General features: G+C 35.1%; 2 protein-coding genes and 2 long non-coding RNA genes across 4 annotated transcripts in view; all 4 read left to right on the top strand.

Annotated features, from left to right (window-relative positions):
* LOC143471106 (uncharacterized) overlaps nt 1-25,921 on the top strand; it is a 49,698-nt gene that overhangs the window by 835 nt on the left and 22,942 nt on the right. The window lies entirely within an intron of this gene.
* Nucleotides 264-13,020, top strand: LOC143470538 (uncharacterized). Its single transcript, XM_076968743.1, has 13 exons — nt 264-704; nt 3,862-3,997; nt 4,914-5,023; nt 5,140-5,195; nt 5,279-5,355; nt 7,381-7,472; nt 7,650-7,804; nt 8,286-8,670; nt 8,816-9,086; nt 9,206-9,300; nt 9,489-9,606; nt 9,946-10,166; nt 11,747-13,020. Exons 1-13 carry the CDS (start codon nt 671-673, stop codon nt 11,983-11,985), a joined length of 1,989 nt encoding a protein of 662 aa, XP_076824858.1. The 5' UTR covers nt 264-670; the 3' UTR covers nt 11,986-13,020.
* On the top strand, nt 13,829-16,989 carry LOC143470787 (uncharacterized). Its single transcript, XR_013119404.1, has 2 exons — nt 13,829-15,201; nt 15,709-16,989. It is a non-coding gene; the product is annotated as an uncharacterized LOC143470787 (long non-coding RNA).
* LOC143470786 (putative inhibitor of apoptosis) lies at nt 16,994-22,866 on the top strand. Its single transcript, XM_076969058.1, has 10 exons — nt 16,994-17,163; nt 17,304-17,442; nt 17,579-17,694; nt 17,922-17,991; nt 19,509-19,927; nt 20,056-20,290; nt 20,533-20,768; nt 21,119-21,209; nt 21,311-21,534; nt 21,910-22,866. Exons 1-10 carry the CDS (start codon nt 17,106-17,108, stop codon nt 22,176-22,178), a joined length of 1,857 nt encoding a protein of 618 aa, XP_076825173.1. The 5' UTR covers nt 16,994-17,105; the 3' UTR covers nt 22,179-22,866.

The following is a 25,921-nucleotide window of genomic DNA, read 5'->3' on the forward strand; positions in this document are numbered from 1 at the left end:
AGCAATTTTCAGCGGATAGTTTATTTCCCACTCTACAAGACACAAGTTTACAATGTCTTGTCAATTACAAGAATATAACAATGTTCCCTCATTTGTAGGCAATGATCATTGCCCAGTTAAAATCATGCGAAGACTTCTCTCAGCCTGTGTATAAAAATCGTGATGCCATATTATGACGTCATTCCCAATTCTTACGTCAACGTTATGTCACGTGACCAAACACATGACTCAAAAGTTTCACTTGAATCCCTAGGTCTCAAATCTCAGTGGTCTCGACTCGACTGTTGGTTTGTACGTTAGCCTTTGTGGCATACATCTATATACTTGGTGACGGGTGTTTGTTTCGATGTCAGTGAAATTTCGGTCAACGCTTTATCCCTACTTCCTAGTTACCACGTAGGCCTACCTGTATAGGCTACTCACTAGTTAATGCGCTTGATACAAGCTCAGCCGATAGTCTGATATTTCCACTTCTCTGTCTCAAGTCATTAGTCTGCTGAGCATCTACAAGAATCGGCTTGCATTTCGGAGACTAGAGAAAACTGTCATTGCCCAAGCGAACACAGTTACTGTACTGGACTAGGCTACTGGAGCCTACCATCAGATCGTTAACGGCATTTAGCCTCGTTAGGCTACTAGCCTAACTCCTATTGTCTGTCCATAACTGGTGATGGCATCAACTTCTTACAACTTCTCATTACATGGTAGGTTGTGTAGTCAGTGTGCTGCTGGTCTATGGACCCTTTCCGAGTTACTTTCTGCAAAGTGGCAAGAATAGTGTGACCAGTGATATGCACTGTCGGCACTGGACTTTTTCGATACAAAGTCAGATTTTGTGGTCAGCGTAGCATGCGACCTATATAAATTGCGTAAGAGTTTACTTGGTATCTGCAACGCATTTGAATGTAATAATTCGGTTTGTATTTTCTTCTAGTTGATTAATTTAAACTTTTCTTGCCATGCAAAACAAAATTAGCCTATGTAACGTGCCGCATACATTTTTCATGAAATTCTACGCTGACCATGTAGCCTATCTAGACATAGCTATATGGGCAACATATTTTCAAAATTTGTTTATTGTGTAAAGGAATTAATATGCTTCTCACCTGAGTGAAATCTTTACAATCCAATGCCCAGAATGCTTGTAATTTAAGAGAATCAAAGTGGGTCGACAATTTCCATTGTTAAGTATAAGTGATTAAAAAATCTTGCCACCCAAAAAAACTTGGCAATTCGGAAAGGTTTTTTTCTCTTGATGCATTACCATATATCGTAGGCTTGTTCTGTATTAAGGCAACGTTTATTTCACTGGCCTACTAAATTCATGAATTGGACGAATTTGGAAAAACAGTAGACGACTAAACGAGTAAACGACTAACCGGTTATAGGCCATAGTGGAAATATTGCACCTGCATGCACAAGGTTTATCAACGTGCATGCCAAACTTTTTGCATGTAGGCTTAGATACTACTATAGAAATCATTTATACTGGCGAAAATCTTTTTTATATTGTAGGTAGTACGACAAAAAACTTTTTCCAAAGTTGACACTTCATGCTAAATAATATTAACTAAGTTATATTTTTGATTTCAATTACTACAAACATTGAAAAAACATTCTTTAATTTCTCACCGGAAATTAGCGTCAAATTCCTCAGTTCCCTCATTCCGTAAAATTTACAAAAAATAAATCACTTTACCAACAAAAATTTTTTTTAAAGATTATATACAAAATTCCAAACACATTGCGATAAAAATATTTTTAAAGTTAACAGGTTCAGTTAAATGCCTGATAATTAATCGATGTAAGGCCACTATGGTATTGCAACCAAACTTTTTCGTTCTTATACTTGCAACAAGACGAGCACAGCTTAAGAGTGTGTAAGCGAATTATGTTGAAACGATAAACAAGAAAAAGGTAATGCTTTGGTTCATACACGTACATGCGTATGTTGTTCGTTGTTGCAGGAACGAGAAAAACGTAAGTTGGCTTATACGTAACAAAGGATTTTCGAATCTCAGGATTTGTTAAACTGGATTTGTTAAATTTGGATCCGAATGCTTGTGTATTCGAAATTCTACTTTGGCCGTCTCTAATTATTTATGACTATGCAAACCTACATACTAGCTACCACACACACTCTTTAATACAGTAATAATATATAATATATCTCTAAGTACTTCCCAGCCGGATTCCAACCATGAGGGCTCATTAGTAACTACCAGGTCTTGTAACCTACTTTCGAGTTTGGACTGGCAAAAACGGAGGTTATAAACCAATAGTTGAAATCAACCGGTTAACATTGTGAGTTTTCCACATGTTTCACCCTCTTACTCAACGGTGAAGAAGTCACTTTGCACCACATATTTGCTACATCCCTGCCAGCGTCTCTTTTTTATGCCTATTGGTGTTGGACATCGGCTTTTCACCTTTTTTTTTTGCATTGTCACTGCGTTTCAGTTTTATTAGGCTGGTGTTTAGCCTTAATTACTTCCAAAATGATGTCCACAACAACAATTTGATTACATTTTGTTCATCAGCATGTTTTATTTGTTGTACCTGCAAATTTCTGACAAATGAAACTTGACTAGAAAAACACCTGTTTTTCCATTTCGTAATATTTCAGTTGCCTCTAAATCTTCCCTTCATTGAGTGTTATCGTAAAGGGTAGCTCACCATGTGCTGTTGAAGCAGAAAGCATTGTTACGAAACCTATAAAGTTTACTCTTTGTGCTAGACTCATCAAGATGTCTGTCGGTTATTAAATGCCTTAATGTTAAAAATAGTTTCAACAAGCAAGCCTATATTTGGTTTAGTTTGTGTTCGTTTAAAAACATTTAATAATAATTCGTGATTTTGATATTATTGGAGTATGTTCACAGTGATGTGAGATCGGTATGTGATGAGGTTGATGCACACACAGCACACAGACATGAGTTTTGTCAAATTGAACTTTTAACTTTATTTATGTTGATTTACAACTGGCATAGCCTAAACAGAAAAGGTTTTTTTTCGCCAATTTATTAATAAATAAACAAAGAATTAAGTGTCCAGTACATGATGTCACTCACATCAAACTTGTCAAATGATTTTATCCAAACAGTTTTACTTCAGTCTGGAATAGCTTAAGCCAGTGGTCCCCAACCCCCGGTCCGCGGACCAGTACCGGTCCGTAGGTCAGTTGGTACCGGTCCGCACAGGGTACTGTTAATTAGTGTGGGAACCCCTTTTGTTGCGTAGGCACGCTTGAGTTCTCGAAATCGATTGTCTGGAGAGGCCATTTTATCGCATAATAACCTTAGTTTATTACATCACAAGCCCTTGTTATGCTAAAAATTCTTGAATTCTTATCTTGAGTGTATCAGCTAGTCTTCCTAATTTAGTATCCCTTGCCCATTCTAACTGCCCGATGCCCTTTAATCAGGAGAGTAAGTTTGTTACATTCAGTTTTTTAGGAGGCGCGCAAACTTTTATTTTCACAGGCTGTTGCTATTTCAATTTCATTTTGAATGCATGTTCAAATACAAGAAAATTAAAAAAAATCTGCGTCTCCCCCACCCTTTTAGTGGGTCGCGGTAGAATTATCAAACGTAGACCGGTCTGCGGAGACAAAAAGGTTGGGGACCACTGGCTTAAGCTACTTCACCAGTTTTGGTTGGCAACATTTTTAACTTAAATTCCAAACTGGAAAGTAGTATGGTACAAAATTCTTTATGCTTAAGGAAAGTTTCGATTTTTCCAATTCTGTATTATATTGAAAGTATTTTGGTAGGCTATTGTTTTTTGTGGTGTTTTCTATCAAATATATATTTGTATTTTAACATCAGACAAAAGCTGATACAGAATTTTAACTTTGTGCAGAAGCCAAACGGGAGGTATTCAGAATTGCATCATTTGAGAAGTACTCATATTCTGCTAACCTTCCTTTTCCTGCCGTCGCTTTTGCAAGAGCTGGTTTCTATTATGTTGGCCCGGATGCAGTAGCAAAGTGCTTCAGGTTGCTATTTTTGGTGTAAATTTTGTGATGGAAAAATAGAAGGCTATTAAAGACTTCAACTAAAAATGCAATGAAAATTACTCACACTTGTAGGTTTAATCCTTTGCTGTTGGACATTTTTCCCCTAGTTGTGGTCACTGTTTGTATTAAAGTAATGGTTAAGTTTAACAGTTTTTGTGTTAATGAAGTAATTGTAAAATCAGTTTTCAGGTGAAAATCCGTATTTTGGTAAAAACTATTTTGGTTTACAGATACCATTAGCTAACCAGAATATTCATTTATATTCTTTTTGTTTGTTATGATACTTTTGGAAACATTTATTAGGATGTAGCCCAGGTTGCCTTGCACATGTTTACCAATGATACACAATTTGTATTTGCGTTACTTTCCTGTCACAACACACTGCACTATCTTGAACCAAATCTACCACCTTTTAACTCTCAGTTTATAGTATTTTGTCCGCAATAAGATAATGTCACTTCTAGGAACCTATCACTAAATTCACATATACAATATATACCAAGTGATCTTATTCTCTGCAAACGTATTGCATTCATTATTATTGGTCTATTTGCATCAAAAATTGGATAAAAGCACTTGCATTGCTGCCACTACCAAACCAAATATCTGCTTTCAATCATGCTCTTACTTTTTCATACTTGCCAGCCACTCTGCATTCGGTCACTTTTAGTTGTATTTGCTCATTTTTATCTGGGCTGCCAAAACTGCATAAAATTTTAATTGCCTAAATTGTTTTGTCACGTACACTGTGGCTGGCGGAGTGACTATTACCATAACAACTATACAGATTTATCACCACTTCAGCATTGGACAAGGAATAGTTACTTTATGACCAGTATACTTACAATCGCAAAAGGTTAAATGTTATATCACTATAACCCATTTTTTGTTTTAGCTGTGGAAACTTTATCAGTTTTGATGAAAATAGCCCTCAAGTCTTGTTGGGCAATCACAACCCAAGATGCCTCTTTAAGCAGGGAAAGAATTGTGGAAATATAAAGCTAGGTACAATTTAAATTTATCTAATGCTGCAAGTTCTATATCTGGTTTGGGGTAATGTTAGGTTTTGGACTTATGACATAAGAAACAATTAATCAGTTTTATTTTCAATAAAACAACAGAAGGACCTTTGCAAAGAACACCTTCCGCGACAGGCAACTGCCAACTTAACCAAAAGGTTGCTAAAGGCTAAAACTTTGCGTATGAAGATTGTTGTTAGTTGTCAGATAATAATCTATATGCTTCATTTGTTAATGTTAGGACTTCAGCAGCAGGCAGTTTGTGGATGCTAAATCTAATTCATTTGATGACGATGAGGAATCGATGGTAAGGTCAAGGTAAGTGTGTTTTTGACATTAGTAGAAGTATTCGCTTCCAAATAATAACGTAAATTAATATACAACCTTTATTTTAGTGTTATTCGCACATACATACACAGTACTGGTACATACAACATTTACACAGTTGTTATTTATAAGTGATATCTGTTTTATATGATTTTATATTTTCTAAGTGCATTTTCACAAAACCAAATTTTGTTAAACTTTAGGGGGCCTTGGGTATTATAGGGCTTAATTAATAAAATGCAAAAAATATGTCTGTTGGGGTAGGGCATGTTATTATTCAATGTATCTGGACTATAAAGAAATGGTTTTCGGTAAGTGATTAACTTTGCTTAATTGTTAAAGACAACAAGAATTTAGTAAGCATGATATACCTAAACTCAGATAAGTGAAGCAAAAATAAGCAAAAATTATCTTTAAGGTTCTTCGCTTTTTGATTAATCTTAACATTTGAATAATAATAATAATGAAAGGTAAGTAACAAATGCATATTGCATGTTGTTCGTCAATTTCTGTTGTTGCATGAGTTGTTGTTCGTCAAGCATGGTAGATGTTAATCAACTTATCATGACATCACAGCCTCATTTGTGAAGAAAATTCAGTAATTACATGGTTATTATAGCAACTATTAATACTGTTACTAACACTAGCAGTTTATCAATGTTAATTAATGGTAATTTTTATGTAGATATACTCACTACTCAGCTACTTCTCTTCGATGTTAAGCTACTTCTCTTCTTTTAAACATTGCTATTTTGTCATTTATGACCTTTATACTACAGTTGCATATGTTTTCCTTTATAGTTTAATTTTTCTGTGTTTACTTTGCCAAGTGCTGTATTTAAATTTTAGAGGTGTTTAGCAAGTATTTAGGACTGAAATAAAAAAAATTAAATTTATTTTTATGCATTTTACCTAATACAAGTAGAAGTTTTTTTATCAGATGCTTCACACATATGTGTCTACCTGTAATATTTGCAAGGCGGAGCAAGATAGATTCGATTTGATTTGACTTGATTCGATCTTTCACTAGTGTTGCGTGGTACCGTACTGTATCAACCAGTGTTAACCATTCGTGTGAGACGTAATGCATAGGGACCTAGCGAGCCTGCTTGCTGTGCCGAGGGTCAATTTCATATATAACGGATGAATATCGCTGGTCCCGACTTTTCCGTTGTATACCAGTTCTACTGTAACAAATTTTTTACAAATCAGTTGCCGGAAATGAATGACATTAATTCCTCGATTTGTACACCATTCCCTGCTTAACTTACATAGAAGCTTGTCCTAAGCTAAATTGTATTCATTTGGTCATATAAGCCAAGAACATGAAATTTAGTTCTGTCTTGCTCTAATATGTTTCAGGCGATCGTCTTGTGTTTGTCGGAAATGGCATTGTCTTCATCTGCATTATTATTTTGATACGGTTCCATAAATGTTTTGCTTCCATGATGGTTGCAGTTAGTCCCGTGCTCCCAACCATTAACTCTATCATCCACAAAATTTTGGTATCTCATTTACCTGCAAGTCCTCATTTAAAGCCATCAATTATGAATGTTTACTGGAGACAAAACTAATAGTAATGCGATATACATTAGATTATGCAGCGTGCCAATATCAAAATATTCCACTGTAGATTAAAATCTAGTATTTTATGTGAGGAATTACCTTTCTATCGATGACTTCAAAAAGCTAAATATATTTAATACATTATCTACCTTGTTTTACAAGTTTAATAAATTTGGACATTATACTGTTGTTTATTTTTTGTCATAACTTATTGGAGAGTGAAAAATAAAATGCCAACCATTATGGCTCAATAAAAATAGAAACTCCGAGAACAAACAACAAATGGAAAAAAGCAGCAAAGTCCTGAAAAAAAAACTTAAAAAATGAAAGATTTTAAAATTGACTTGATAAAGATGATATTTTGTTGCAAACCAGATTTTTAAATTTCCAAGTGGTTCTCCGAAGAATTGGTTTAATCTGTTTTATAATCTTGTAAATATTATCTTTCAGCCTTAGCCCAGGACCTGACGTAGAAGAGAGGAGAACGTGTGAATCAAGGTTGAATTGGAAAAGTCCCGTTTGCAGTCTTGATCCGGCACCAAGTGAGTACACAGTATAAAATTCCCTAATTGTGTTGTAGTAGCTTGGCACACCATGCCACTGGTTTCTTAAATTAACTTGCCTACTACATCAGCAAAAACTATAAAAAAATTTCCCATAATTTCTATGATATGAATTGCATGAGAAAAACCTTAAAAAGCCTGTTGTCTCATTGTCAGATTATGTTGATGGTCAAAATGATTACCCAACCATTTCATTTGCTCCGGATCTTATCAAGAATGAAAATGCGTTTAACTTCTCCAATTCTAAGGATCAGCCTTCCACCTCCATATCTGCCTTTGAAACAGATCGTTTTCGAAAAAGCACTCAATCTGTAAGATAACATTTTATGTTTTGTGTAGTAGTTTTTGAGTATGTTTGATCTATGTCATTGCCTATTATATACACTTTTGAAACTTGCTTGCATTAATACACGAATGATTAGCAAGCCAAGTAATAATATTTTGGAACCAGTTTAAGTGGTTGTGGTAGTGAAGTGGCCGCATTATTGGGGTGGTTATTAATCGGGGTTCTACTGTATATTAAACCTTTACTTTTAATTGTTTTATTACTTGTGTACACCAGTAATTTTGTAGTCATGTTTGCAAAGATGTTATATGATTGAGTATGATGATATGAGTGTAAAACAGTAATTATGCAAGTTATTGCTAGTGTTTGAGGTTTAAAGTTTAAGTAATAGATGTATCTTTATTGTTTCCCATAAGTGGTATGTGCTTATGATATTGTATTTTATTATTATTATTTGAACATTTCGGTGTTGTGCTTAATGTAATGAGCATTTATTTTGTTTACAGGCAAATAAAAGTGATATTTCTGGTAGCAGGTGGTTGTGTCCATCTAGTCTGGTAGCTGCACACATTCCAACACATACAAATGATCAGAGTCCGTTAAGTCGTCATTTCATGCAAGATTTCGACCCATTTTTCAAGGTTCCAAAACAGAAGGATTTAGGAACAGATGTATGTGGTGCCTTGCTGCTTCCGGAAACTGAACTGGATACTTCAAATGATTATGTGTCTCAAAAAGACAAAAATGTTTTAAAAGCTCTGTATCCATGCAAAGAGTCACGTTTCCCTGCTATGGTATATCTAGGCCAACGAATTGGTAGTTTTAAAGCACCATGGCCTGATGGTCGTGTTAATACCTCAAAGGTTGCAGAAGCTGGTTTCTTCTATTTGGGTAGGTAAATATAACTGTATAACCAACTGTATAACTTGTTGGCTACCATTCGTTCGTTTACATCTTTGTAACTATAATATTTTGTTGTGAGTTCAGTGAAATATTGAAGGTAATAAATTAACTTTCGTATATTGCACATTTGTAGGAGTGAATGACCACGTACGCTGCTTTTGCTGTGGTGAAAAATGTATGAATTGGTCTGTTGGAAGTGATCCGTGGAAAATACATGCAAAATTTCATCCAAGCTGCGAATACCTTTTGCGAAATCGTGGGAACAAGTTTGTGTCTGATTGCCATGATTTGCATTCCTTCGAAACTGATGAACTACCCATTGAAAATTCGCATTCTGCTGCGTCGACAAGTTCATCTGACCACAGAGTCTTGGATGATGCTGCTGCTTTATCAGCTGATGAAAGGTTTGGTATTTACAGTTTGCACCCCACAAATTAATTATTATCAGTGATGATCATGTGACGCCTGCTTTATTATTTATTACTTACCATATGGACACTTATTTATTACCTGCTTTTTCTAGAGCCATGTTAGATTGTTTTAGCAATATGAAGAACTTAATGGAGTTTTCAGATGAAGAGGACCAAATATTACAGCCAAGTTGTGCATCTAGTGAAGGTTTGTTTTGTTAAGATTTTTTAAAATATCAATTCTTAATTTTCATCGAGCATTTTAAAACCGTTGTAATTTTGCAATCTTGTACCTGCATTGTTCTTAGTACTGCATGTATTCAGTATTCAGATAATATGCATAACGCACTTAATGTTTGGAAAACTTAAATTTTATATCTATAATTATTATTGAAGTGGGACCACGTGATAATTTGGTTGGACAACTAGAAGATGGAATGAGTTTGAAGACTGCTCCCACTACCAGTAGCTCTGCCATTTGGAATGTGACTTCTTTTAACCAAGAATATTTAAGGTAACATATTGATACTTTTGGTATATTTTTAAGCTATTTGATCATGATGGCAAAGTTATGCAGAAAAATGTGTCAAACTAAATTAATAATGTCTATTCTTGTCATTATTCATAACTACCTAACGGCTAGAGATAGGTTGATTTGTTACAAATGAATATTTATCCTTCTTCTAGATCACAAAGATAATTAAATAGTCAGTTAATAAGATAAGCACAAATGCAAAGTTATTTTCATTATCTTGAAACCTTTTTGCAAATGGACAAACATAAATTTAGGAAGTGTTTTCTTCACGTTTTATGTGTAATATGCTGTACATTTTATCTGTGTTACCTTTTATAGAGAAAAGGTGAATGACGTTATGGCATCTGAAACAGCTGCACGACTTCTTGGTATGGGATATCAAATGCCTCATATCAAGAAAGTAGTGAAACAAATAATTGGAAGCGTCCCTCGTCATGTTCCAACTCTGGAGGAGCTCATTGATTCTCTGGAAACCATCCCCGAAGTCTTGGTCTATTTTTCTGATGAAGAATCTTCTCGTCACAAGTCGCAACTATCAGGTAATTGAAACTTTTTTATTTATTTTTGTTATATTATTACTTCCTTAAAGCCTAAAGAGAGTGCAGAATTTTAGCCACTTTTAATAGGTCAAAACTAGAGCGGGCTGTTTAACAATTTTTATGACTTTAAAAAACTATATTAGTATACTGTTGACTGTAAAGGACAATTTTTTGTTGACAACTAAAACCTGTAATTTTTTCAAGTTTATTAACGAAGTGAAAATTGCATGAAATTTTTTGTTTTCTTTATATTGTTTCCATGAGAATGTTTTTGACTATTCCAGCTACATTATCTTCAGCTGGTCTGCTATTTCAAAGTAGATTTGTTGATCTGCCATGACTCAGTTATGAATTGGCAAATCAATTGATTTAATAGTCCAAAATAAGTCGAAAAAGCATTTTTATCTAGTATTTAGTGTTAACCATTTTCGTATAAACAAATTTTCAACCACCTTTAGAAAGAAATTTTATATTTTTACTTTGGTTAAACTTGAAACATTAATTATTAATGGAATGCAACTGGGAATATCGTTTGTACTTCAGCGTTAATGAAGTAGGCTACTGTGTGTTTACTATGTACGTTATAATGAATTTAAGAGCATATGCATGTAGATTTACAGGACATGTAGTATGAAATCAGAGGAAATGTTTTCAGCCTTGAGGCCCCCCCCCAAAAGATATTGCGAAATGTCTTTTTCAGGCCTTGACCACACTTTTCATTGTATGATAGCTATGAATCCGTACTTTGTATGCACTGGGCTATACACCCGTAACGAAATACAATAGAGTAACTATCGTTAGTCTTAAAAAATCCTTAGTTTTATTCTGATGTTTTGTTAATCAAAGTTTGATAAAATTCTTAATGCCACAATACTACTGTACTGCACAAATTTAATGCAAAATTGTTCAAGTTTCAAACTGCAGTATGACCTCATAAAACAAAGCGAGATCCAGCGCTTCAAATACACCAAGGAAGTAGAGTGTGAAATTTGTTCAATCGTAAAAGGTAGCGCTATGTGAATAAAACTAATGCTCACTAGAAGATTAATTTCGTTCTTTTGCAATTCTTTTGATTGATTTCTAGTTAACCTAAATAAGTAGTTTGCATACTACCTGGACAACCTTACCGGTGGGGCGCATACCATTGATACATAAAAGACTGTCAAGAAATGTGGGTAGCCTCCCACATTTTTCATGGTTTCTTTTAACTTCACTTAAACGTTATAACATAGTAACCCAAATCTGCCTTATAATCTCAATATAACTTAAATTAAACACCAAATACCTTAAATTGACTTTTTGCATACCCATTCTCTTAACTTTTTTGCCTATGTTTACCAACGGACTTACTTGAGATGAAATAGTCACTCTGTATATATAATTTATGAACCCCTGGGGTCTGGACTATTAAGCAAGTAGCCTTGGTATTAAGTTAGATATGCTTGTTACCACAGACCAAAGAAAACTAGCTTTTTTCTGTGTTGTTCGAATGCATTGCTTTTTGTTAGAAAACCGTAGCTTTTGATTTGCCCTGTTTAAATGATTACCTTGCAACTATACTATTGTCTCTAAACATTTAGGTACAACTGAGCGACAAAGAAAAGTCCATGAAAGGATCCGTGGACTCACTGACCCTGCTGACGATCATAGGAAGTTAATTGAAGAGAGAAAATGTCGGATTTGTAAGGAAGAAGAAAGAAGTGTTGTGTTTTTACCGTGTCGCCATACAGTATGCTGCCGCACTTGTGGTGAACAAGCCTTAGAATGTCCCATTTGCCACTATAGCATCGACGAACGAATGCCATTTCAACGAGCATAAGTTGGTGCGCTTACGAAAAATGCATATGATGGATGGTGTGGCACTGCAATTGTTATCCTTTAGTTTTATTACATTAGTTTGATCAAATATTCCTGGACAGTTCAATTTAAGCGCTAGTGTGATGGCATGATTGTTAACGTTCCAATGTGCTGTCTGCTTTTAGTCATCTTGGTTGTAAATGAAAGTAGGACAAATGTGCTTAATAGTTTATTTAACGACTACCCGTTAATTATTTTTTTTTGTTTTCACAATATTTATTTTGTTTCTGTATTCTTGTGGTTTTCATTTGGTCAGACGCACGCATCTGTTTTTATCTTGCCATGTCGGGGCAAAGAAATTGGCAACATTTGTAGAAGTGAAAAAGTCGGGTTTAATTCAAGAAAGCTGAGACTTGACGTGTTTTGCATTACGAAACTGATTGTGAGCGCCTATGCAGTTGATATGTTTCTGAAATTGCTATTCTCGGACTGAAAGTCTTTGTACAGTCATCTTGGCTGTGCTTCTTCACCACGCAAGCTCTAGTTAACGTGCTCATATGGTTTTCGGACTTTTACTTTAAATATTTAAAGTTTTAGTTATAAGTCTAGTAAATATCAATGGTTATTAATTTGAAGCATAGCAAAGATAATAATTCAACATACATTTTAATAGTAGCTGTTGTGTTTTGTATTATCATTGTTATACCAGTGTTCTCTCTGGTTATAGTGTCGAATCGTACAAAGGACTGCCAGACTAAATATTTACTTCAAAAAACATATTTTTGTGGTTTAATTTGTTGCTCTTTCACTTTTGAAAAGCTGATTTAGTTACAGTATTACACTGTGAATGTTTTTAAGGCTATAGTTTTTTGAAACTCGTCATATTTATTTATAACGTCCTAAATTTGCCTTAACTTTTGCGAATTACTGTATTTAATTACATCAATTACACTTTTTCCGTTTTTAAGTACTTCTATTGCCTTGGGATGAAGTTCCACTTTCTTTTTTGTGTTATTTTTTCTTTGTATAGATCTGCCAATACAGTATTTTGTAGATACGACTGGCTTTCTTTTCTATCATCAAAGCCTCATCTTGTATTAACATCCTGTTATGGCCACAGACACAATAGAAATTGCAATGGTACTTCCCCTATTCAAAAACGGCAAAGCAGAAATGTAGGCTACTTGAGCGTCAATCCTCAATCGGGTGCAATCCTTCTCAGCCACGTAAACAGGCTTAGTAAAGAATCAGCTAACGTAAATTGGCATGCATTTAAAAGTATACTACATTAAGAAGCAACAAAAACTACACATATGATCAATCAAACTGGTTATTTGTTTTTCGTCAAAAGCGCAGTGGGACAAAAAGTGAAGCATGCGCCAATGAACGAGAAAAAGTCAAAAAGGCTTAAATTTACTGAAAAATATTTAAGGTAACAACTAGCATGGCCACTAAACTCATAGTTGGTTCAATCCACAAAAGAAGGAAGATGTGCCATTGTTGCTCGTTGCATAATGAAATTTTCTCTGGTAGGTATTTATAACTCGACAGTGATGTACGAAGGATGTTGTCCAATAATAGTGCTGAGTCAGCAGACAGAAAATCTCTATTTTAGAAATTGATGACTCGCGTAATGTTAACTTTGAACTCTAAATCTACTGATTGGTTCCAAAATCTTATTTTGAAAATATAAATAAGCGGCCGGCATCAATTGCAGTAAATATCTGAAATAGTTATTGAAGATACAACTTCAACCAAAATGAACACGTATTTATGCTATATCTATGTTAAAGTATTACTATACTATGCTGTGACCACCATATTATTATTCTGCCTGACGTCACCGTTCTCTTATTTTGTTATTGCGCGAATACCATGAGGTTAAAGCATGTTTTGAGTATGAAGGTTAGATGATTAAGGGTCGGCATTAGGCTTGGTTCGGTAAAGTGTTGTGATTGGTGGAGAACACGAAGAGAGATTGTGATACCTAACTTATAAGTTTATCTTAAGATAACCTATCGCAAGGCTCAGGCTGTATGCGGCTACAAGCTTTTTGGAAAACCGTGTTTTAGGCTATTTATTGTGTTTTTCCTTAATTGACTGTTCATTTTTCCTCATAGTTGATAGGGCCTAGGCGTATTGCATAGGCTATAGGCAATGCTCACGAAGGCATACAAACAGAAGGCTTTGGCTAATACTTTAAGTAAGCATTATTGTATCATTGCGCCAAACATTTTGAGATAAATAAACAAGAAACAAACTCTTAAATTTCAGTGCATAATGCTGTTATGTTTGGACTGGTCTGTATAGCGAAAGATGAATAAAAGAGCCAGAATATTGTTTAAGCATGATGAGCAGACGTTTCGTTTCAGTCTATAGAAACATTCTCAGTGCTGATAGCGTTGAGAATCTCAGCAATGAGAAAGAGTGATAAACAAAGAATTGAAGCTTCAGTACATACATGCCATCACACCAACATCTTCACTTTTGCGCATACAATTTCTTGTCGAATCCTGCTATACTTTCCAGTCGGGGCTACAGTGGTGCATTTTAGATGTGTAATTTTGCACTTATTGACTTGCACAGAACTTGTGTGCACTCAATTTTTAATTGATTAAGGGATTAAATTAGTCAAACTTTTTACATTACTATGTAATTCTGTAATTGCACACCTAAAAGTGCATGCAAACATTTTTATTCAACCTCACTTGCCATTTTTGAGTTGTTTAGCTCACGCAATATTTTGATGCTCTACAGTCCAATGCGTTAAGCTATGCATTGTGAGTATACTATTTTTTAATGGTTTCATCATAAATATTATTTTGTATAACTGAGTGAGTATAGAAATGTAAGTTTCACATCCTTGCAATTCCAAGGGAACCATCAGTGTGTATATGAAAAAGACTGGCGCAAACTTTGTTTTAGTTGGTGCAGCATGTCAGTGGTAGGCTGATCAATAGTGAATGGTCAAGTGGCATTGCTGAATGCTGAGAGTAATTTAGTGTGATCTAATATAGACTGCAGGGAAAACACACCAGTTCACATAGGTGGGAAACTGGGAATAACTGAATGTATTATGTTATTCTCTTAGCAGTCATTGTTGCTTTAACATACATCTCTTTGTTGAATGATTGTAAAAAGACATTGTTTTCAACTGCTTGCTTTGCACTAATCTAATGCAGTAATATGAACAGCAATGATAGTTCACCGCCATCCAACAACAATTCTGTTTGCCAAGGTTTGTTATACTTGGAATTAGCAACGTAAAGTTATGCTGTTTGAAAAATATTTAAAAGAGTTTGCACCAAAGTATGTTTTGTACACATAACCCAAGTAGCTGTTTATTTAAAATAGGCTGTCGCTAATCACTATTACTCTGGAAAAAAGCATAGCCTATCGTATGTTTAAAGCTATTTTTAGCGTTTCTTGTTTACCTTTTAAGGTATACCTTAAGTCTACATGTAATGTAAATTTAACTTCATTTTAACCCTAAGTAGCTAACTCAAATCAACTTTTTGCATAGCCTGTTCTCTTCCTTACCTAACCACCCATCTTTAACAAGGGGCTGCATGACCAATATATGTACAGTAACATAGTTACTTTCTTTTAAAATAGTTTGAAAATCAAACAAAAGCTACTATATTTGAGCTTCGTTCCGTTAAACACAGTTAAACTACTTCCTTATATTTTATATCAAATATGATGTTCTGATAAAATCTGACTTAAAATGACCAACGTATTGTAGGTGATGCTGTACAATGCGAATCTCCTCACAGTACTGCAGACAGTAGTGACCGATTAGAACACTTACTACACGAGCGAGTTTGTCTCACTTGCAAAACCGAAGAAAGACGAATATTATTCTTGCCTTGCCAACACATTGCATGTTGCCTTGTATGTGGAGAATCGATCATTGAATGCCCAATTTGCCACACACACATTATTCAGAAGATTCAGTTTCAAAGAACATAGAAATAACTTTTGTTTGAAAGTTTATAATGCTAAGGTTACAGACTTAAAAAATTGCTTAATACATCATTTGGTTAAAGGTAATTGAAACCTTACCAGTAAGATGTACCTTGTGATCTATGCTTCATTAGTGCTGCAATGCTTTAGAGTTTTTCATATTTTTCAAGCCTTAATATAGAGCCGGTCATGCTATGATCATGTAGTGCTGGGTTATTATGCTTACACCCATCATGAGTTTGGTTCCTAGAATAATGCTATTACGATGACTTTGCCATTGCCTATTTTCGTGCAGAACAATTTAGCCTTGAAGGTGTTGCCAGGCTATATTATTCACTATAGGTGTGAGTTACTATTTTTACCATTGCTGTTGCATTCACGAATCATTATCAGCTTTTGCCTGGTACTGTTTACCTTGACTTTTTGTTTTTCAATGCTTGGAATAAAGTATGTATTTATGGTAATTTACAACATGAAAGTTTTTTAATCGAGTCAAGGTGGGTTTTATAAGATTGCTGTGAAGTATTTTGTTTTAGATTGCTTTTTTCTATCTTTGTTGTGTTGTGCAAATTGTAATTAATTGTCATACTGTATGGTTATGTGTTTCAGAGACGGTTGTTATCATTTTTTAATTTTTTCTTTGCATTTCATGTTTGTTTTGTAATTTTCCTTTATATATAATTACTTCAAAGTGTTTCAAAGCTGTTTATTTAATCTGAGTGTTGATTTTTTATAAAAAAAATGTGTATACCTCATTTAAACGTTAGTCAGGCTGGCCACTTGTTCTGGATTTTGTGTCATCAATAGTTCAATATACAGCAAACATGTATTAACTATCTGTATTCTATTACAACTGATTGTGAGAGAAGTGAAATTTGATACCTCCAAACACTGAATTGTACTATTAGAAAACTGTTTTTACCATTAATAGATTTGACCATGCATTTACACTGCCACAATTATCAGGTTGTCATGAATGTTGCCACAGTACCCAGACTGACTGAGTATTATGCTCATTAAACTAACGGTGTTCGTTTTCACACTGTTTCCATTTTCACAGGTAGGACATAGGGATAGGCTGCTGGTTTGGTGCTACTTGCTTGTGGTGCAAACAATTTGTATATACTTTTGTGCTTGGTCTGAAACTGCAACCTTTAACCGAGCTTAAATTAAATCATGGAGTCAAAATCTCAGCCCACCGCATCGATTCAAAATCAAAACATTCCTTCTCCAGGTAACAAGACTGCACAAGTTTTTCTTTGTTTCATATTAAATTTCTAACACTGCTGTTCTCAGAAGCCACAACCGTAGTTGGTAGTGGCTGTATTTCTTTGATTTGTCAATTTGATGTATAAGATTTTATATTGCTTCTAGATTGTCAAGCCAGTGATGCAGTGTATCGCCTTGGTCCTTTTAGTTCGTTTAGGAAATTTCAAGGCTTAGATCAGATATTGAAATATGTGAAGGCTGGATTCTATTATGTGGAACACTGTGATTGTATGCAGTGTTTCAGGTAAGTTGATATAAATTTAAAATAACAAAGAGTTTGCTTTTCAAGTTGAAGGTCTGGTATAGGTTGTAGTGTTTGTAAGACATTATAAATAACAAACATATCGTATGATTTTAAAATCCTATGGTAAAATTTTTAGATGTGGAAATTGTGTGAGTTCTTTTGATGCCAATGACAAACCAAGATTGCAGCAATGGCATAAGCCAAATTGTAATTTCTGTGGTGGAGAAGATTGTGATAACAATAATCTATTCGGTAAACGCTGCTAGACAATATTTACATGTGTATATGTTGACTCTAATTTTGTATAATATGCTGTAATACGCAGTATGACACTTCATGTAGTTTTAAACACTTTGCTTAAGAAAAGTTGTTATTGAAACTGCCTTTGACAGAAGCTTATAAATATCTGTTTATATTATTAAAGTTAGTAGTTTAGCATGGCTGTGTTTTTGAAATTAAAATCACTTTTTGCTATGAAGGTGAAGCTAGTGCGTCCTCAAACAGCTATGCTTCTTCACCAGCATCACAAGACAACATACAACTTCCAAAGTAAGTAAAATAGAGTAGAATAGATTAGACAAACTGTAAATTGTGCGTGCTGTTTTAGTATGTCATTTGGTCCATCCTAAATTTACATGTTAATATGTATGTGTTTTCCACCAGGCAACCACAGCTATTCATAGATTTTTGGCAGTTATTTTCGGGATTGTGCGAGCAAATTTAAAATCTTTTGAAAAATATTTCCTGGGATATTTGTTGTAACAGGTTTCTCAAGATTCTCAAAATAGAAAAAGTATTGTTTACATACCAAACAAAAGAGTGCGTTAGCCCCTCTTTGAGCTAAAGATGATAACCAAAAAAAAACAGATATCAATATATATATATAAGCTATAGCTTACGTTCTAAGCATAAGATTTGTCTTAAAAATATGATAAATTTATGCATTATCTTTCAAAACGTTTTGTGGTTAAAAATATGTCTGCCAACAAAACAACGCACTATTTTCACATCAAAAGGCTACTTGAGTTGCCAAATACCTTTTGACACTATGCAATAAAACTCTTTTTGGAAAATTTTTACATATTATTGGCTCTGTGATCAAATATGTGCTTACATACTTATAGAAGGCGCAAAATTTGTTGGCGGTCAACATAATGAGAATGGTTTTAGTCGACATCAAAAGTACATAGTTTGTGTACTAATACCATGCTTCACTTCACTTGGAGGCTGCTCGTTGTTATAGAAACGAATGTTGCCATTGAAGAATTTGTTCCACACTTTGCTTGACTTACAGTTTCTTACAAAGAGATGATCACAATACTATCGTTGATTTGTTTAGATGTTAGAAAGTTGCTTTTGGTTGATTGTGCGACCACCTTTGCTTTGCAAATAATATGACAAAACAATAGAGTCAAAGATAAGCAATTTGGCTTCAAAAGATTTTCTTACTTGAATCACATATCCATTGGCCATTGTATTGTAGTGTTCGCTGTAGTATTGACTTGGTTAAAGCTTTATTCTCATTGCATTTACCCTGTTGTGTCTGATAAAGGAATGGCTGGCCGGTAATGTAAATTGTTTTAGAATAAAATGAATCCACGTATCAGATGATATCTCATCCCTCAAACTGAGCTGACATTTTAATATAAAATTCCAGGATTTCAATAGAGAGTTTCCAGGAAAGCGATTGCTAAAAAACATTAAAATCATGTGATTTGGGGATGATCTACACCAAAACTTCCTACGAAAGTCTGCTCATAACTTTTTGAGTAATGTAACCAACAGACAAGCGAACCAATACCTGCCGAACCACAAACACCTTAGCAGTGGCAATACGTGGTAATATTCAAGAACGTCACACAATATGCGATGTATGCAAACATATAGACAATGTCTTGTTATTTTTTCGGAATAACATAACTTTGTAATCCTATCTTTTTGAATGTATGTCTCTATTTCTGTTCGTTGCTCGAACAGTGTCTTTTTAAAATTTATTCCATTACTGATTACTAAAGTATATATACAGATATATATATATACTTTGAAGTTGCTTTGCTTTTGTGTAGTGATCAGGTTGCTGATGGTGGCCCCACATCCGTGGCAATGGGTCTCGTTACGAGTCGGTATCCAGTAAAAGTAGAAGATTTGTCATCCATTAAAAGTTCAGCGATGTCCACTTCCAGTGTGTCAATAAATCAGCCTCAATACCTGTCCACTGCCTCACCAGAGTCGCGAGCTGCTAGCCCAGAAACACAACAACAGAAGAAGAAAGCACGACTGCCCATAAATGAGCTGGATTGCTTTGATAGCCCTTTATCAACCCTAGAAAAAGCTGAAAAACAGGATTTGTATCCATGCCAAGAGCCAAAACATCCTAGTTTAGTGTATTTTAATGAACGTCTGGTAACCTTGCGAGATGTGTGGCCTGCGGTCAATAGCCTGTCCTGTGTGAATGAAGTCGCTAATGCAGGATTTTTCTATTGTGGTAAGCATTTGGTATGAGTGATGTCAAATACCACCAGCATGCTCATAAACTGTATTGTGTGAGCATTTTTATTAACTGCATGTTGTATTTTATGTTGTGATAAATGTGAGTTTCTTGTATTGTCGCAGGAGTAAATAATGATCGTGTGTGCTGCTGGTATTGTGGTTATGAGTCTGAGAATTGGGCACGAAACTCTACAGCATGGGAAATGCATGCTAGGCTGAACCCAAGATGTCACTACTTACTCCGTAATCGCAGTGTAAGCTTTATAAGCAATTGCCAGCCTGCTACTGATACCACTGTTCCAAGTGATATCCTTTCAAATTCAACCGTCAAACAAAAAGATGTCATAGATGTTTTCAAGTTAGTCTTTGTTCTACCCACATACAAATGCCTGCTTGTATTAGCTGTAATCACGTGTTAGTGGCTTATTAATAGTCTGTATCTCTATGCTATGTTGTAGTTGTTGTGTGTACCATATATACAGTACAAAACTTTTATATTTTAATGTTTTTTCCAATTATTATGTTATTAAGTAACATAAACATCACGTAGCAATATTTATGCTCAGTTAATGCTTGTACACGGCGTGACATTTTATTCAGAGACGGTGTGCGCCGTGCCATGGAATCAGACATGGCATTACTGGCTCATAGCATGGGATTTGAAGAGAGACATATTAAGCAAGTCATGAGGCAGCAGATCGAAGAGAATTTGTGCTCTTTCCAAACTCTTGAGGAATTATTGGAAGCTTTATTGACCTATGAGCGGGATTTGATTGACATGTCTTCATCTGATGGAGAAGAAAGTCTTTCTACAAGACAAGCTCAATCTTTGATAGGTATATCAAAGACACACGATACAAATAGTAATATACAATGTACATACTGAGTACAAATTCCCACAAATTCAAGCCTGTTTGGATTGGTTTTGATTTATTGAAACCAGGTCAACTGGATTCACTGATCACCACACTGTACCTTGAAGTTAACACTTAATAACTCATAGACAATCCATATTCAGCTACTTTGCTGATTGTTTTGTTCGTAAATGCAGACTTATGTGCTTATAATCATGTCAGTTGTTTAGATGTAACAGACTACATACAACATGCTATCTTGTTGTAGTTTGTTATTTATGATTTGGATAAACGTAATATTTTCTTATTGAATTATGAATATTTTCATTTAGATGAACCCGGGGAAACCCAACCTCTCAGCAGTTCTGATGAAATGACCAACACAACTTCTTTGGCTTCACAAAGAAATGACGAGCGTGCCAGGTGGGTCATTGTAATTTGTCCGTATTCAAAGTAGCTACTGGATGAATCGTGCAACGGTAACTGATCCTCCCATCGTTTGCTTTACCTTTTCTTTTCATCAGTGATGAGTTGAGTCGTTTTATGGAATGTGAACTCGCACTGGATGCTCTTGTAATGGGATTTACAGAGGTTCAGATACGGAATGTGGTAAAGCAGGAGATCAAAAGAACTTCTCGTGGCTTTCAGACAATGTTGCAATTAATCAACGCACTCTTGGCCAGTGATGAGATCTTGGTTGATCTTTCAGATGAGGATGATATTGAGGAGCCTGTACCACAGTCTTCAGGTAATGCTGTGGGTCAATAAGCGCTCATTTGTGCATGACGTATTAGACTCTTTTGCTCTCAGCTAAGACAATAAGGCGCTTCTACTTTAAAACGCGCATTTTCCTGTCAATATGACAACAAAATGGTATCATTCGTAAATGATAGCGCAGTGAACTTCTACGCTGTTAACTTATTTTTAATTTAAAGAAGCAAATATTTTTGTTTTTGTTGTAATCTGTGCCGCTAGAACCGCGCACTTTGCAATCTTTTTAGCTGTATAAAAGCCTTGTCATAGTTTTGTCAGATTCTTGCGTTTTCGGAAGAGCTTGCGATGTACAAGCCGCAAATTAAAATCGTGTAAACTGAATCGTAAATCGTGTCAAACTTCCATTTAGATGCCCAGACGTCGAATTTGAATGCTGGTGGAAGACAGCTCGGAAGTTGTCATGTTGAGCTTGATGACGTATCGATGCCCGCTAAACGTGAACAACTTCGTCGGCTAGAAAGGGAAGAGATTTGCATAAATTGTAAAACCAGAGAAAGAAGCCTAGTGTTTGTACCCTGTGGTCACATCGCATGCTGCAACGAGTGCGGAGATGCAATGACGGAGTGTTTTGTCTGCCGTGGCAATATTGAAGGCAGGATTTCTTTCAGCAGAATGTGATTCTGTCGTAATGTGTTCGATAATTGCAGCACATATTTCTGTTCCGCCCCTATCATGATTTTTTTTGCTCGGGTTGATCTAATTTATTTTTTGATTTTGTTCCCTTGATCTTGATGGTTCCCTTAACTGATGCAAATATTTCGTAAGCTCAGCACTTGATAAAATGCTTTAAAAATGTCTGAAGTATTTATTGATGATGCAGTCGTATATGACAGACGTGCGTGGTTAAATTTGTTTAAATACTTTCAAAGTAACAGGATTGGTAATCGGCCTTTGCAGCTCTTAATCTTGACGATGATTCCTCAGCCCTCCAGGGCTCTGTCACCGAACTTGTATTTTTGCAATTGCACCTGACATTAAGGTTTGTTTTTTTGCACTTTTTCTAATTTTATCTGTTCATAAGAACAATCATTCAGTATCGAACCTCTCCCGTAGTTCCAAATTAATATGCCTTGCCAGCCAGACTACCCAACTTTTACATTGCTTCCTTACAACACCTTGGCAGTGCAATTTTCTTTTGATATTGTTGTACTGCATCTTAATGTTACACATTTTTTAAAGTTTTTAACCTATTTCTTGAACACTATAATGTGAACTGTGCATTTTATATATTGAATAGAGCAGTCCGACCTATTGTACTGCTCTTTTCGTCAGGTATTGTATTTTGAAGTAAATGTCCGACAACTGTGAAATTGTATTTGCAAGCTGATAGACGTAACGTAAAGTAAGGTACTGAAGAAAGTTGAAAACAGAAGGGTATAGGTCTATAAAGAAAAGTAACCAACGAAGAAATGCTAATTAAGGAAAACGGGAACTTAAAGGAAAATGTCCTAAGCGTGGTGCTCGCCGCCACACAGCTAATAACCTAGACCAGTGGTTCTTAGCGTTTTTCCTTGCTGCACACCTTTGAAATCACAAACCAATTCTCGTACCCTCTTCTAGAATTATTTAAATAGCAAAACCATTGCAATTCAATGTTTATACAAGTAACTGACTACATAATAACACAATACTAAAATATAAATTAGTTTTACATTAACAAAGAAGTAAATTGATGGATTAAACGTTAAAATGGTCATAATGGATGCAACATATATAATGGCCTCGTATTTATATAGACCTATAACCACGCACCCCCTAGGAACAGATCTCGCACCCCTGGTTAAGAAGCCCTGACCTAGACACATCGTTTGTTTGTTTGTTACTATGGTTATTATTGTCATAGAAATTTAGTTGAGAAATTCTTAGTAATATGTGAAATACTGACGAAACATCGTTTTTTATTTTGCTAAGACATTAGATATGATTTATAATAAACAGTGTTTTTTCTTTTTACTGATCGCCATTTTTTACTTGGCTTGGCCAGAAGTGAGGAATAAAATCTGGCAGCTCTGGTAAAATTGAATAACTAACCGAGCCTGCCTTCATCTCAGATGCTTAGATATCGGATATTCGTAATATCTGGAGTAATTACCGAAAGTAATTATCTGGATATAGGCAATAGCCTACTTCAGCAGAAGACATGTACTAAGACTTTCAGCTGATAACATAGCTAATTCGCCAGGGTGACTAGCAATGATATCAGAGATGAATGCGCGCAAATTCTGCGGTAATGCAAAAAAATATTGAAATCGACCCAGCGATTCCAGAGTTAAGACAGTACAAAAGCCAACATCTTTAGCTTTTTTTGAAATCGCTCAAGTGTAAAACTTGCACAGAAGTTATATAATGCTTGCACAGTAGTTATATAATGCTTGTTTGTTAATATAGCTCAAATTTAAAACCTTTCTTTTACCTAATGAAAACTCTACTAGATGTGTTATTTTCTATCTTATGTTTTACTCGTGTTAACCACCAGAGAGCAAAATCAATTATGCGTTACAACGTTATGATACGAAATTTTAACATTGAATATCTCAAAACCTGCTGTCCCAATTTTGCCTGAAAGAATTTCTACTGCAAGAAAATAGCCACTAGTTCTCGTACAAACTTCAAGTTGAATAAATATTTTATTACAAAATTTGGATGCAAAAAAGATAACGTAAATTTGTATTACTAAATAATCATTTTATATATTTTAGGTTACAAACTAACTCTCCTGTGGCCAGAAAAACAATTGCACTCGCTTTTATGCGTGCATAATTTGCATGAATGTCTTTGTATGAGTTTTCCCGCAGAGTCTTCAAGTGTTTGGTTAAAAACTATTGTTTACCGTCTAGAATTTGCAAGAACAGTGTTGCGTAATCAGAGTTATAATCAAGTAAAGCTTAATATGGTTAATATAACTTAATATGATAAAATGCTGTGCAGGCCATGCACTTATACCAAGCTTTTCTGGTATTCGTCTTCTACTTTACTGTTGGGCGTTAACAGTCACCTAGGTCATTAATGTAATTTTGTGTTTTTGTAAAGTTCAACCGCGTTTTTCTTTTTCCTTGGGTTGTGTTCTTGTGTATATAGCTTATTCAATTATTTTTATTTAACGTGATTTTGCTGTTTTTTTTTTGATTTAGTGTTTACAAGTTTCTCTATACACCCTTATCACATACAAAACTACAAAAGCGAAAACGTTTTTTCCGAATAAAGGACTTTAATTTCGATTTAAAAGTTTCCAATCATATACCATGTACATATGCTAAAAGTTTTTTTTTTTGCGAAACTTGAAGAAACTGAAAGGGTCGGTGTAAATTGGTCACAGACATAGCAACAACTCAGATGTAAACAGACTAAGTCACCAGAAAGGAAGTGCTGAAAAAAAGCAGAATACATCATTTTTACGACAGAAACGTGAAACAGTTCATACGCAACTAAAAATTATGTTGCCTTACAAAAGACTAAGCATCTAAGAAGGTAGTTTCGCCCCAAAGACGACGTTTGCATAATAAATGACGTGACGTGATAACTTTAAAACATGACATCATTCAAAAGCAACTGTAATCAATGTCTCTGGCTATAAAAGCAAACTTTTGCCAGAAAACTAAACTCATTTTATATAAGTTATTGAAACTATATTATAATTGCAAAGAAATATCTTTTTTTAGATTAGGCTGGAAAGTAATTGTTTTTGTTCACTACAAAATGAGTAAGATAGTCCGGAACTTTATACGTGTAATTGCTTTGCTAGCCATGCTTGATATTTATGGCGAATTAGAAGCAAAACATTTGCATTCATATGGCAGGTAAGTCAACCATAAATGAAAAATAAAACCTAGCATATGACTATATACTTTAACAATCTTCTTCAAGAAACTGTTTGCTTTCTCCCGTTTTACTTTATATGATTTCGTTGCTTGCGTACGATGTCGCTCACGAGACATAAAATACTGTGTTTTAGCCTCAGAAGCGACAAGACCGATTTGCGTTCTTCAGGCAACGTAAACCTGGGACGGAAAGTAGACAACGACTCAAGTAATGGGGGAAAGTTTATTCTAAACAAGCTGTTCCGACTTAAACGCTCTCCCTCTGATCAGTGCTTGGAAGACGATGAGATTAAGGATTACTTGTACGACCCTACCTATTCCCAAACGTCACGAAAAAGCCTGTCACCGTACAAGGAAAGACTAATTGGTGGTGTTCGGCAAGCTTCATGCCTCTGTCGATCTTGTATCAGTGTTGCCAATAAGGCAACCCTGGATGGAAACCGCATAAGTCGCTTGATTAGCGCCACGGTTCCGACTGATGGTGGTGAGAAGCAGCTGATTCATGGCGGGTGTACTTGCGTTAACACAGTACAGATTGGGAAA

The sequence above is a fragment of the Clavelina lepadiformis genome, chromosome 9 (genome assembly GCF_947623445.1).
Source record: "Clavelina lepadiformis chromosome 9, kaClaLepa1.1, whole genome shotgun sequence".
NCBI classification, from domain to species: Eukaryota; Metazoa; Chordata; class Ascidiacea; order Aplousobranchia; family Clavelinidae; genus Clavelina; species Clavelina lepadiformis.

Excerpts from the sequence above, each read along its gene's own strand:
- LOC143470786 (XM_076969058.1), top strand. The coding sequence starts at position 17,106 with ATGGAGTCAAAATCTCAGCCCACCGCATCGATTCAAAATCAAAACATT. Across the intron at positions 17,992-19,508 it reads GACAACATACAACTTCCAAA|TGATCAGGTTGCTGATGGTG; the intron begins GTAAGTAAAATA and ends GCTTTTGTGTAG. Across the intron at positions 20,769-21,118 it reads ACAAGCTCAATCTTTGATAG|ATGAACCCGGGGAAACCCAA; the intron begins GTATATCAAAGA and ends ATTTTCATTTAG.
- LOC143470538 (XM_076968743.1), top strand. The coding sequence starts at position 671 with ATGGCATCAACTTCTTACAACTTCTCATTACATG. Across the intron at positions 5,356-7,380 it reads GAATCGATGGTAAGGTCAAG|CCTTAGCCCAGGACCTGACG; the intron begins GTAAGTGTGTTT and ends ATTATCTTTCAG. Across the intron at positions 9,301-9,488 it reads AAGTTGTGCATCTAGTGAAG|TGGGACCACGTGATAATTTG; the intron begins GTTTGTTTTGTT and ends TTATTATTGAAG.